General features: G+C 38.2%; 1 protein-coding gene across 1 annotated transcript in view; it reads right to left on the reverse strand.

The window, feature by feature from the left end:
- LOC138019133 (solute carrier family 35 member C2-like) overlaps window positions 1-12651 on the reverse strand; it is a 13427-nt gene extending 776 nt beyond the window's left edge. Inside the window, exons 1-9 of the mRNA XM_068865805.1 lie at window positions 12247-12651; window positions 10779-10929; window positions 10185-10248; window positions 8560-8632; window positions 6587-6682; window positions 5162-5234; window positions 3603-3686; window positions 2188-2363; window positions 1604-1727 (exon numbers count right to left, since the gene is read on the reverse strand). Of these exons, the coding sequence (XP_068721906.1) occupies window positions 1604-1727; window positions 2188-2363; window positions 3603-3686; window positions 5162-5234; window positions 6587-6682; window positions 8560-8632; window positions 10185-10248; window positions 10779-10929; window positions 12247-12366 (961 nt within the window). The 5' untranslated portion in view covers window positions 12367-12651. The remainder of the gene's footprint in view (window positions 1-1603; window positions 1728-2187; window positions 2364-3602; window positions 3687-5161; window positions 5235-6586; window positions 6683-8559; window positions 8633-10184; window positions 10249-10778; window positions 10930-12246) is intronic.
- Between the last annotated feature and the right edge of the window lie 1841 nt (window positions 12652-14492).

Consider the following 14492-nt stretch of genomic DNA (forward strand, 5'->3'; position numbering starts at 1 on the left):
GACAACGAAAATTGTGAAAAATCTGACTGAGGAGATCTCAACCTTGTTCCCAGGGTCTCTACACTGTAGTACCCAAACCACTCAGTCAAACTGCTTCCATTGCCTCAATTGTCATTGAGAAATGGAGGCAGAGAAAAGAGACCCTGGGAACAAGGTTGAGGAGATCTGCGCACCATAAAGAATTAGAGGTGCAGCCTCTCCAGTTTCAAAATCTCAACTTCAAGTTAACTTCAAGTTTAATTGTTAGTATTTCTTACATGTTAGGATTTTTCTTAGCAGGGGGTGCACCACTAAAGAACAGCATAGCTGACTGGGGACATTTTTTTGGTTTTTTGCAGAATACCAATTGTATTAGAAAGCCACAAGTCATCTGGGGGGCAGGGGGTGGGAGTTGTGCACCCCCTGCACCCTCCCCTACATGTAGACCTGCCCCTGTGATGGATGACAACATGTACAATAACAATAACAAAACTTGATGAATTAAGAGTATCCGGGTGAGGTAGTCCTGAGAAAGACTGTTTGACGGTAACATTGATGTTGTGACAACCTAAGCGGATTAAATCATTTTCAGGGTCAGACAAGTGATTTTTACAGTGTCAGTGAATTGTATATTAGGTACCCTGGCCTTTGACCTGATCGGTCATCTGAAATGTGACGTTATTGGTCTTTCTAGTCAAAGGAGATGTTCCTGATTTGGCGCATTTTAATCCATAAAGCTCTGAACCTCTGCTGTTGTTTGATTGTTCTGTCGGTTTTGTCAGTAAGTCATTTGTACGGTGTTGGTAGTAGCTGGCAACCATCAACAATCCTCCCAGCACTATTCTCACCCAAATAATCTTACTTTGCTTCAACAAGTTTAAACCTCTTCCTAAAAATAAATTTACTCGAAAAAGAGCTGACTTAAGGAATTAGTGGAGATAGAGGCTCCCCTTGATGAACTCTTGGGGCCCGTTTTCCGAAGGTCCCGAAACTTTATGGGCTGTTTTCGGGTGTCACAATTCCCTCTGTATCTCAAATCACCATAATGTGAAATTATTACATGTAGTACAGATGTCTGAAACTATTATCTTTCTCACTACATCCTTGTAGATGCTATTGTCATCCTTTCCTTAAACTTACATAGTAGTATTTAAAATTCTTAAGTCCAAAAGAAGTTGTTTGAGGGTTTTGAACATTAACTTGAAAATCCTTAGTGTCGCACTTTGTTATATTTTTTATACACAAACGGACAACCGTGCAATCAAAAACGGATCCATTCAATCATCCAACTACATTCCATAGGACAGTGCCTCTGTAAGCAACTGAGTTTTTCATAGTCATGTAAATTTAGAATAAACAGTTGGAGCTCTAAGACCGTAGCTCGATCTTGAAATGTGTCTGCTGTTATAAGTGATCAGCATCTGTTCTAGAGCATGTGGTAGTGGGCAGTTGCATCCCTTATAGAAAAGCTTTCCAATCAATAGTAGTTTACACAAATACAATAAAGAATTCCACTTGGAGTTCTCAAACTCCCTGGCTATTATTGGCTGTAGTCTCCGCTAAGGACATTTTTCAACTCTGTTATCAAAAGAAAAGACCATGTATCAGAAAAACTGTCCCTCACCTTTTGTTGCCTTGGTTACTACATGGACACTAATTCCAATCAGACATAGCACTAGACCAAAAAAGTTGACAGTTGTCATTTTGTCACCAGCGAATTCTGTGGCAAGAGACAAGACGCAAATTTCCTGTAACATAAAACAAATTGCACAATGTAAAGCAAAATGTGGACAGGAATTACAATTATTAAAGATGACATGTCTGCACAAATGACACTTGACAATGGAAGCAGTTTGACTGAGTGGTTTGGGTACTACAGTGTAGATGTAGTGGGTTCAAGTAGTGCTGACAACACTTGCTACAGTTCTTTCTCTGCAGTGGTCAACTTCTTCTCGGCTGCGCTTATTGGCCTGCCTTCCACCAAGGTTGAAATACAGAAATGGGTTTATCAACTCAGTTTATACGAAAAATTGACCACGGAAAAGACATTTGAAAGCCGAGTTTTGAGCCTTTGAATGAGCGAGACTTTTTAAAACTTTCCTGTCGTAAATTAGTATTGTTCCCCTTGCCTAATAAAAACCCTTGAGGTTAGCAGTCAATTAAAGCACTTATTTACAGAAATTAAACCTTAACAGGAGCTCATCTTACCTTAAAAATCCCTGATATAGAAAGTGTTAAACTTGATGTATGCGAGAGAAGTAGAAATTCGGAGACACTGATCATAAAGGCCAAAAATCCTCCAAACAACACCATAGATACAGTGCACCAAATGGTATGGCAATCCGGGGCCCTGCAAAGCTTTGGTCCCTCTGCTAATCTTTGCCCTTAATAAAGAAAAAAAGCTTTCCAGACATCAAACTTCACAATCATTTTTCCTCCCCCCCCCCCCCCCCCTCCTACTGACGAGTAAATTCTTCTGGCTTTAGAAAGAGCAAAATCTACTCTCACCCCTAGTGTCACTCCTAGGAGTCAATGGGCGAAAGGAGACAATTTTTGAGTCGATGCAGGGATTGTTATAAGACCAGTTTTTCAAAACAAGCAGATCATAGTTTCACAACTTGCCTTTTTTGGGCCTGAAACGGTTTCGGGACTTTGAAGAAATGGACTCCAGGATCTTAATTAATGAAACTGGTAAGATCATGATGGTAACCATTGCTATGTTCTCAACAAATGCAGTGAGTCACATAATTCTGTCATCAATAAACCAAATCGGCTAACTCAATGTTGTTCCCAATTCAAATCTCCTGAGGTTACGATTCTTTGTGTTTTGTATTTGCATCAAAATGTAGCATTCACATTTAAATGATATGGAAATACCTGGAACAAAACGTTTTATTCCCACAGGTGCAACATTGAGTTGACTGAATAGGTCTATGGCACTCTTCTTAAACCAAAGAATGTACAAAAAGTGCTATAATCATGAGTTCTTCACATTCTAAACCTTCAATAATACACTTGCTTCAAGCTTTTGACTCCACACCCTTTAAATTAAATCACTACTTGACAACAGGACCCATCTCTACACCAGTAAAAGATATTAGGTGAAGACAGATACATTTCCTATTGGGGACATGTTGGAAACATTCCTAATTTTTACCAGTGACTTTGCTGTATTAAAAATAATTATTAATTATTTAATATTATTAAAGATTACATGGTTAAAAAAAGGGAATGTCTGCTTACGAGCCAAGTGGCCCATTAGGCCGGAGCTTATCCTGGTTTCTGTAGCATGAAGCGACTAGGAGTGTTTCTACTCTCCCTGAATGGGATGCCAAGTCCATCGCAGGGGTACCCCTGGCATTAAATTTGTTGGTACCCACTTATCCACCTTGGTGGAGAGAGGCACCATGAGAGGAAAGTGTCTTGCCTAAGAACACGACATAATGTCCCCGGCCATGGATCGAACACGGACCGCTCGATCTGGAGTCGAGCACACTAACCATGAGGCCACAGCGCCTCCCACTATTATTAATATTATGACTAATAAATAATGAGGGAAAGTATGAAAAGTACAGAAAATAATTTATGGGCCACGTAAGTAATGGTCTTGACTTAACGCTTACCTTCAACATAAAATGCCAAGGGAATCATTGTCAAAGTCATGAATGGCTGTAGATGATACAGAGTATCCAAGGGGTTTTGAAGACCTGGAGAAACAAGTACAGTGTGTAACAATAAGAGGTCTATAAAGGGCAAGGACTCTTCTTGACCCACTTCCTTCATTTGCCTGGGTTTATTAATTCCTTCCACAAAACAACAGAAAAATACTGTAGCCTCTATAATATTGATTGATTGGATCACTGCATTTCCCAATGGACAAGTAGTCTGAGAAATTTGCTCGCTAAGCATAAAATTTTCTTGTCCTGGAAAACTGGGCAGGGCTTTCTCAGTTTCTAACTGTACACAAGTTCTGACTTGCAAAGAGATTTAGAGGTCATAATTTATGGTACAGAAATAATTTTTCACATTCCAGATAGGTTTTAGAGGTAGGGTTTCCGCAACAGTGGGTATCAAGATAGTTTGAGAAAGATATCACTTGACTCATTGGTCAGATCTGTAGCTTGCTTTTAGGTTGTCGCACCTCTTATGAACTGTCTCTAATATGGAATTTACTGCACTTACATAGAGGATATTACATGGCCGCGCGGGGATACAAATTTTATCTTTGTAATGTTCTGTTTATTATATAGATATTGATGAAATGTCTAGATTTAAAACAACTTGTTTTATTCATTTTCGAAATGATCAAAAAGTGGTCGCCAACCGCTAAAACACGCATGTTGTGTAACATGAAACAAGATATGAAAGTTATATATGAAAATCAAATCATGATAATGTCAAATTTTGCAATAAAAACGTTAATGTACCGGTAGTAGAGAAGAATTATATTAAAGCACAAAAAGATCTTACAATAAAAAGAAAGCTCGCGTTTTATTGGCTAATCGTGTTGGTTACCATGACAACACCTATATCCTCACATGTGAAAGATAAAAATTGTATGTTTGCTGCGCGCGGTGAAGATATGATTTTTTAGTAAAAGGAGAAATCCTGGTATTTCATCAATATCTATAATTATAACAAAAAAGGATAATGTCAACATCCTACAGACTCCACACAGTTATATGTGCTAAGTCCTTTGCTTCGCTGAAAACTTCAACCTTTTGATCCTAGGATTGACACTTGCTCGATTTTAATCTAATGCCAAATGATTTTACTCATCAATGGTGTGGTTCAGGAGTCAATGTCTTTTAAACAGCCTTAGATTATAAGCATACACAGCCGGTTGAGTTTATTAGTTCTTCATTCTGCCCAAAGGACTCTCTCTGGGTCACTGGATTTTCTCCTTTCCTTGAAAATCATATTTTGTTGCAATCTTGCTCCAATGTAGAGCACATGTGATTATTCTACATTGTATCATTTATCATGCATTCAAGATGCATGGTAAACAATGTTCACATTATCCAAACTTTGTTGCAATATTCCTTCTTTACAATATAGAGCACATGATTGTGATTATTCTATCATTTATGCAATCAAAACAAAAGTATAAACTATCAGTATCATAATTATAACAATTATCTTTTTTACTGAATTTTTCATTTGGTCTTTGGGAATGCCATACCTAATTCTTGTTTTTGTGTTAATATCTGTGCCAATGTCCAACGCAGACCACTTAGTCCTGATGCAAAAAGAGCCTTAAGACACAATGAACAAAATGTACAATGTACTCATTTGAGCCAGTGAAAATTAATTAACATTATCGAATGTGGTTGAGAGTTGCTTTCAGGTACTCTTATCGACAACAATGTTTGTTATCACAGTGGTCAAAATGTTGTGCGCCAAGTAAGTCTGTTGTTTTTTTAAGAGTACAGACAACACTCAACATACAATTTCTTCTTTACCACAATATTCAACACAAAGAAAATGTTGATTTCAGAGCATGACAAAGATTATGACACAAAGAAAGAGGGTTAGCATTATCTACAAGTTTCTCACAATATGATTTTCCCAAAATGAGCCTTCTGATCAAAACTATTGTATTGCATGACACAATGACGCCTGCTTGACGTGAGCAGCGTTGTCTAGACTCTAATCCACAATGGCAAATAAGCCAATTAGACTGCGAAATTACAAGCAATTGTGGTAAAAAGTAAAATGTCTCTTTGAAATATTCAACCCATCCAAAAAGGGTTTTTCTTCCAAAACCACAGAAACTCTTAGACTAAAAAATAATTATTATATTTTGCAACTTTTAAATGTTTCTTTCATAACTGGTCCACCTCTTCTTTCTAAGGATCCAAAGAGTTGTTGGAGGTGCAAATATCTTTTTTTGCAGAAACAAATCTAAATAATTATTTCCATTTCAATTGATAAATTTGTTAATCTCTTAAAACTGGTGTTCAAATTAGTGTACCTACTTGTCTTTTGCCCTCTTTTTTCCCATGCGCTAGCCTTACTAAGTCAACCAAAACTTTAAACTTTTCCCTTCCAAGAGTGCCATTTACCCAGTCTAATACCACTCATAGCATTTTACTTGGAATGGGGAACTCTTTTTAAAAGGGATGGAAGACTTAGGGAACTTTTACTAGAGCAGGAGTCTTGTTGATGAATATAATATACAGTGCTAGCATATGCGTGTAAGCACATACACTGTACATCAAAGGAAAGGAAATTTTACGGTAACCCCACAATTAAGATATGAGGAGGGCCATGCTGGTATAATATATGGGATGCTATAAAAGTACAGCACTTAACCAAACAACCACAGAATATTTGTCAATAAGATTTTCCAAGGTAATAAAATTATTGTCTTTTTTAATTCATAAAATTGAGAACAGGTTCATATACTGTAGATTGTCTTGAGGAGACTTCCATATTAGTTTTGCTGCTATTAATTCCAGAACGAATGACTTCCACATGAGTTAGGTGAAGTTCATGGCTTGGGAAGGGGTAAGACAAACATTGTACTTTCCACAAAGCTGATAACTTACAGAGTGGAAAGTCAGAGTAACTATGTATGTATGTCCTACATGTAGCAGTAACTTACCAGAGAAAAACCTTCAGCATTGAACTCTGTGGACTCAAAAGTGAAGAGAAACAAGCCACTAGCAATTAAAAGGATGATGGCTATAAGTGAGAAGTTCTGCAAAACAATCACAGACAAACATGTCGATTGAGTAATTTAACTGGACTTTAGACTTTTTTTTTTCCAGGTCGCGCTCTGGGTGCACATGCATAAGATTTTTCTGTCTCGTAAAAGGCAGTTCAAGTGGGATTTGAACTCCATATCTCTCTCAGGGGCAATCACGTTGACCACTAAACAATAGTAGACTATGTGACAGATTAACGGGAGAATATGTATTGAAGAATTGTGTGCGTGACCGGAAATGAGTTTTAATGTTTTCAATGGAAGCAATGCAATATCTGGTTATCGTATGACTCTGTAACAGATAATATTATCGTAATTTTATAATTCTCCCAGTATTGTTAAGAAACATATTTTAAAACATCATCACAGAGACTTGCCAAGCATGTGTTTCCTGGTTTTGATTGGAATCAATGCTGTTAATAACAGTTTAAAATGTAAGCAAATATCCATGAATCTTTGTGTCATGGAATGTGGACTGTGGACTTTGGGCTAATCACATGCTTATGTGATTTTTGCTTTCTTTTGTTCTTTTGTTTTCTTTTTTTCTTTTGTTTGCAATTAGGCGCCCATTGAGAAGCCATTTCAAAAACTCATACTTCGTTTTTTACTGGGGTTTCCAAACACTCGAAAACTTTAAAAGCCCTCGGCCTAACAGCCTCCGGCTTTCATCAGTTTTCTTGTGTTTGGAAACCCCAGTAAAACACTCTCACTCGTTTTTGAAATATTACTTCATAAATGGCGGCTAAGTAATTATTCTTTTGTATTTATGCTAATCATCCTCACTAGCCTTGTTAGCACAAGTAAATTCAAAATAATTTTTGCTCCAAAGTGAGGCTAGTGAGGATGATTAGCACAAAGATAAAAGAATATTTTATTGGCCGCCATTTATGAATACGATCTAAAATAACTTCGGGCAGGAAATTTACATGCACACATGAAAATTTCAATCAGCTTATCAATGATTGTTTAACAATCATACATGTAAATTTCCCTCAAGAATTGGCTCATAAATGACGACATAAATGACGACATTCGTTACAGCTAGAAAATGCCCAATACCATGATACTCTCCCTTTAATTTGTCCATGAAAAGAAAAATTTCTTTTGCTTATTTTAAAGACCTTTAAAAATAATGAAGTATGGTGTGTTCTATTTTGAAATATCTTCTCTCGTTTCCAACATGTTCAAGTTTACATGCCTGTAATAAATTCCAAAATTGAGAACATCTCCCAAAATATTGGATGGGTGTTGTTCACACTTGGCACCAGTAATGTACAGTGTACATCAGATAAGGCACAAAGTGACACCCATTACGAAGTTGCCATGCCAAAACTCTTGTTTCCAGTCCCTCTTTGCCATAAACCAATATCTCGGATTTGAACAGCTACAGTTGTTAGTACAGGCAGATGGTCAGCCTTGAAACAAATGTGAATGAAGGGGTAGTTTCTAAAGAAACTGTGGTGCTGCGTCGGTGGGGAAGTAGTATACAAAAATTTGGTTTTATCAACGGAGTTGATAATGTAAATTGGCCACCGTACAGAGATTCTAAAAGCTGACGTTTCGAGCGTTAGCCCTTCGTCAGAGCGTTAGCCCTTCGTCAGAGCGATTCGCTCTGACGAAGGGCTAACGCTCGAAACGTCAGCTTTTAGAATCTCTGTACGGTGGCCAATTTACATTATCAACTCCGTTGATAAAACCAAATTCTTGAAACAAATGTGCTGCCCATAATGTTTTAATTGCATCGCTGTATAAGCTTAACAAGTGGGAACATGTCTTATTATGACAATAAACGACAAAATCAATCCTGCGTTAAATAGATGTAGATTACTCCTGCCAAGTTTAAACGACGCCCATCCAATCAATAAACTTACCCATTGCTCCAAACCAAATGCAATAGCAAACATCAGGATGAAAATAACACTTGTGGATTTTGTCATTGTGTATCTGATAAAGAAAAAAATACTTTTAACCCATTGACTTCTGAGTCATCCCCGTTGCCGAGAAAAATCCATTAAGTCTCATTCCCAGGGGTCAATGGGTTAAAATGACGCCACTTTATTATTTCCCTATTACATCATTTAAGGACGTTCGTGCCAAAATCTTCAGGTACGATGAAATTTTCTTCATTTTTCATTTAGAGTTAGGCCATAAAATACTTACTCCAAAAATGAAAAAAAAAAATTGGGGTCACCGTCACAGACTTTGTTTCGCAGAAAATGGCGGAGGAAAAATACCTTAATTTCAATCAATCGGCCATAATAACGAGATGTAGCCTCATCTGCTCATCCATCGAAAATCATATAAACTGTTAGAGTGAAGGCTTCCGTGCATGGGTTTTTTAGGAGTGGGATTTTTAGATAATTGCATGGTGCTAGGGAAGTCGTAAACAGAAGAGTTCATCCTCGACGAGCATTTTCATAAGCTCTACCTGTTGCAACCACTTCCGGAATTCGATCGCAGACAAAAGATAACTTCTTACGTGGGGAATTTTTTCGTTTTATCATAATTATTTTGTAGATAGTAAGTAAAGTAAGTGATTCATGATTAAAATAATTAGGGGTCACCGATGATCTAAACAAGTAAAATCAATGTGATTTCGCAAAGCTCTTGGAAAATTTCATAAGTATTTTTTAATCAATTTTGACTGATCATGATCTTCTCTGATCCAATGCTGAGCAAGACTGATCGTCCACGGTTTTTGTAAAGGTTTTAAAACCTCAACTTCACTAATGCTTGAAGTAATGCGTGACATATTACAGTCACATTATCTGCGCAGTAACATTGCGCACAAACAATTAGGGCGAACGTGAAAGTGAATATTTTTAGTCTCAAGGCTATACTGAGCTGAGAACAAGACCTCTACTATTTGGGGAAACTACAAATCAATAATTCAAAGAGGATCAAATCAAAATTATTACAAGTTGGTTTTATAATGGGAGGGGAAACTACCCAGGAAATGTCCAATCTACACCAACGTCAGTGGCTTCATAGCTCAGTTGGTTAGAGCATCGCACTGGCATCGCGAGGTCACGGGTCCAAATCCTGTTGAGGCCCTGAAACTTATAGGCGTCTCTATGCAATTGCTGAAATTGCGCCCATAACTGCGAGGGTCATAGCTTTACTTGATAATAAATCTCCAACATTATTTGATGGTTTGAAATATAATATTCTGGGACATTTTCTCATTACCCTTATCTTTCCTCAGTCTTTTCAGTGCTTGCTTATCAATGGTCACTTGCAATACTCTGGTCAAACCTATGCACTTCCTTTTAATTACCTCGTATCTCATTTGTGCTCGAGCCTTCTGATTTTATGGTGTTTTCGATAACTACATACATAACTACAGTGAGACTTAATAGATTTTACTCTGTCTAATGACAGACAGTTCTACTTGTCAATGGGGGTTACATGTAGTTCAGGAGTCAATGCATTAAAAATAGAAGGTAAAGAAGAAGAAATCAAAGCCAAAATTGTGAGGCAAATAAAATGTACATACAGTGAGACTGTGATGTACACTAAGCTCCAGTTGGAACATCCAATATCCAAAGCACAGGCAATTGCTGAAAGAAAGGAGAAGCCTTTCAATACTTAATGGTAGTTAGATGGTAACATTTCGTCAAAATTTTTTCTTTCTAAAAATAATTTGATTATATCTGGCAACCCACTGCAGATGATGATGACTTGTGTTGGGTTACGTTATGCTCAATACAGTAGATGCACTTTTGGGAAGCAAAGCCAGCAATCCATCTGCATCATTGATCACAATGGACTTCCATGACAGTTTATTTAGTGTGTCTTGCTAAAAATAATTACATGTATACCTACATACTTAATTGACAACTCCCCATACGGGCTTTTCCAGGCTAACAACTTTAAAAAGAATCCCAACTGCAACCAGTTGTAAACACTGTCACTATTTACAAGAGCAGCCCAGAAGTTGTACCAGGAACTACCTGGATAAAATTTAACTAGTGGTCAGAACAGGTCCTGAACCAAGGATGCGTGGATCTCAAGGCAAGTGTCCCAACCACTGCCTCCATTGGCCGCACAGAGAAAAAGCAAAAGGAATCAGAATTCTGTTTTCTCATACCTGTAGGGAGAACTCTTTTCAAATACACTGACCAAGGCAAGATGATTCTCTGTTTTTCAGTCTTCATCTCCCAGAGCAATCGTAACAGTGCTGCTATTACGAACACTAATGCATAATGGACAACAGAAACACTCAAGGGGAAGTGAAATATCTGGAAAAAAAAACAAGAAGAGCGTCAAGAAAACACGTTTTTAGTATGTGAACTGCAGTGTACCTGAAAAATGACATCCCAGTAAACCTTTTTATTGGTTTGTTTCAAGTTCTTCCTTTCTCTACTCAAATACAATGACTAAGAGGAGGTTCCAGCACTCGGCAAACACATACATGTAGATGTTATTGAACAAGCGCGAGGTCCATCCTGGGAACATATTGGTCACAATCCCTTTTTGCAAGTTTATGGACCTCGCCTTTCAGGGCTCATTCCTTTTTTAGCAAGTTTATGGACCAAGCCTGAAAGGCAAGGTCCATAAACTTGCAAAAAAAGGAATGAGACCAATATTTTCCCAGTAAGAACCGAACAAGCTTTCTTGCGCAGGGTTTTCTATTCCTCAAGCTATGCCTCTTCACCTGCTTCTGTTAATGGTTCTGGAAAGTAAAATGTGTTCTGGAACTACAACATGACTAAATAAAAAAATTTCTCACATTTTTCTTTTTATGACCGAGAAAATGGAAAAAGAAAATGGGAACAGTTTGGCAACCTATATACGCTGCTTCATGACCAGCCAATTTTAGAGGTCTGTATTGCAAAATTCAGACTGTTCAGAGACCCTTGGACCAGTCTGCCTAAATATTTAATAAGTACAGGAAATCGTATGAAAGCAAGTGCATTTTGTGATTTATGAGCACAAGTAATGTTTTGATCTGGCCATGAATGATCTGACTGGATACCTGATGCTCAACCAAGCAAGCTAATGGATAGCCGGTACCCATTGGTATGGCCTGTGTAGCTGACAGTATTGTTGGCATGAGAGACAAATTTAATTAATGAGCAGCAAACCACACAGAGAATGAGGAGAGGCACTGTGAAACACCAGCACCCCTCCCAATTCTCTGCGCGGTTTGCAGCTCATTAAGTTGCATCTCACGCCAACAACATACTGCCAGCTACGCAGGCTACCACTGGTATTGATTCTGAATTAATTCCTTGTTTAAAAGTGGAACATTGATTATTCAAAATGCTGACACTGGCATTTGACTATAAATCGTCATTAATCTGCCTCACCTTTTTTTGGGTCAACACGTACAATTATGGTCGGCAATACTCTAATCCCTGATCAAAATCGTAAAATTGATGATGGTATTTACGACCACCTAATGCTTACTATCTGCCTCATAATCTCTCGTTCGAGCACTGCATGTGCATTGTCTGTAAAAATGACTATCTTCGCGAAGCCATCCTCGAATGCTCTACCAATTGGTACACTCCAGTGAAAGACTGAGCACACATTGTAAGATCGTTATCACAAACCTGTAAAAGCCATCTGTTGTAAAACGTCAAACTGATAGAAAAAACGTACATAAAGAGAATATATCCAAGAGTCTCAAGGGCATTTCTCAACTGCTGGAAACCGAACTGTTTCCTGGCCATCGTCACAATGAACTAGTGAGTGAACGTTGACTTCAAGAAATATGGAGATCGATGGTGACGTGGATGACTAGTTTGGAGGATTTCCGGCGATTTGTTTGAAGGTGAATTAAAATGCTTTAAGGCAGCCTTCAGAGCTCTTAAGAAGTTCATTTCTAGTTGGCTGGAACTTCTCTGCACATGTTATGTCTTCTACCAGCAAGGCACTTTGGAACGTCTGCTCACGGTCTCATGAAACACACTCCTTACGCTTCGCGCTATTGTAGAAAAGCCACCATATTGCTTAGTAACCTCACAAGGAGATACGCAATGCCTATGGGACGTTTTATCGGCCTAACATGAAAGCCTTACCCAATGCCTGACCATGCCTGCCTGTCGGTTTCCGCTCTCGCTAAACCAGAGCATTTTGTGTGATGTTTTGAAAGTTCTCGAATACGGCTGGTGCAATTTGAGAACTTTCAACTACTGAATAACTATTCAAGAAAACCCGTGGAAGTAACCAAAATGTTTAGAGAAACTGGAGTGGCCGTTCCTTGAGAGTAGACGGAAACTCTCTTGATTAACCACGTTTCACCCAATAGGCCATTTCCGAGTTCATGTTCGCCTCTTCTTCAAAGCGAGTCTAAGTGCGAAGTTCTTCTTATGAAAATTAGTTTTCATTCATATGCAAAGTATAACTAATTACCATCACAAAAACTTCGCACTTAGACTCGCTTTGAAGAGGAGGAAAGGAAAGGAAAGGAAAGGAACTTTATTTAAGTGTCTAGTCGTTCTATAGCTGGAGCGCTAATTGGGGACACTGTAAACTGAAATGAACAATGAAAGTAAATCAAGTCAAATGTCGGTTTTTGAGGAGAGGGGAAACCGGAGTACCCGGAGAAAACCTCTCGGTGCAGAGTAGAGAACCAACAAACTCAACCCACATATGACGCCGAGTCTGGGAATCGAACCCGGGCCACATTGGTGGGAGGCGAGTGCTCTCACCACTGCTCCATCCCTGACATGAAGACAGGAAGACATGGAACTCGGAAATGGCCTATTAGAGGGATTTTTATCTAATTCCTATCTCCCATGCGTCAAGGGATGGTAACTTTATGATGTTCCTGTAAAGTTCAAATTGCAATCAGCATGTTAACAGCTTCTTCCCATTTGGTACAAACTACCAGGCAACATTGTACAGGGGCACCCAACGAGAATATAGTTCAAAACCACTTAAAGTGCCCCTGTGATAAAAAAAACACTTCCTTTTTTCCTTCAGATTTTGAAAGTGTGTTTTGCTTAACACCTGACTGCAAAATTTTGAGCTTTGATTTTTATCCAAAGGCCGTTTACTTTGAGTGTAAGTTTTGGATCTCACGGTCCGCCATTACTCACGTTCAAAACTGACCGATTGGACCTCTGACGGTTGGATCCAGGGAAAAGTGACGTCAAAGGCTCACTAGCTTAAAATTTCAGCATGTGAACGCAGCTTATTATATATGCAAAGCGTGAGTTTAAAAGTCTGAAAGCCCAAAACCCCCGTGCTCCATATTAATTCTGCAACGTACACACGTATTGCATTCTTAAACTAGTGAGCCTTTGACGTCATTTTCTCCTCGATCCAGCTCTCTCAAGAACATAATGTTAGTAATGGCGGACCATTAAGTAAGAAAACTACAGTTAAAATAAAGAGGTGTCTTTTTGAAATCAAGGCTTAAAACGTGGGTAACTTAGTGTTTTGTTAATATAGTTTTGAAATCCAAAGAAAAATATGAATTGATTTTTTGGTCACAGGGGTACTTTAAACATAGCATTGTTAAACGTATTTTGGTATTTAAACGGTAGTTATAGGCATATTTGTATCCCCTAAAGATTTTTAATCTGTACGGATTTCCTAGCTGAAAGTCTAGTGATCCGAAAATTATAGGGATCAATACTTACCTTTTCGAACATTTCAGCCAGAAAAAATCCTCCCGAAAATTCTGGGTGACCTTTTTAGGGTAAAAATTCGTTTAAAATCGGCAATTATGCCATTTTTTAGATGTTCGAAAATCCTAGGACAGGCAGGTAAGCAAGAAATTTTACAACAAATGTTCCGAAAATTCCAGATTTCAAATCGTCTTACGAACACATATTTTCCGAAAATTGAC

This window comes from Montipora capricornis, chromosome 10 (assembly GCF_036669925.1).
Source record: "Montipora capricornis isolate CH-2021 chromosome 10, ASM3666992v2, whole genome shotgun sequence".
Classification (NCBI taxonomy): Eukaryota; Metazoa; Cnidaria; class Anthozoa; order Scleractinia; family Acroporidae; genus Montipora; species Montipora capricornis.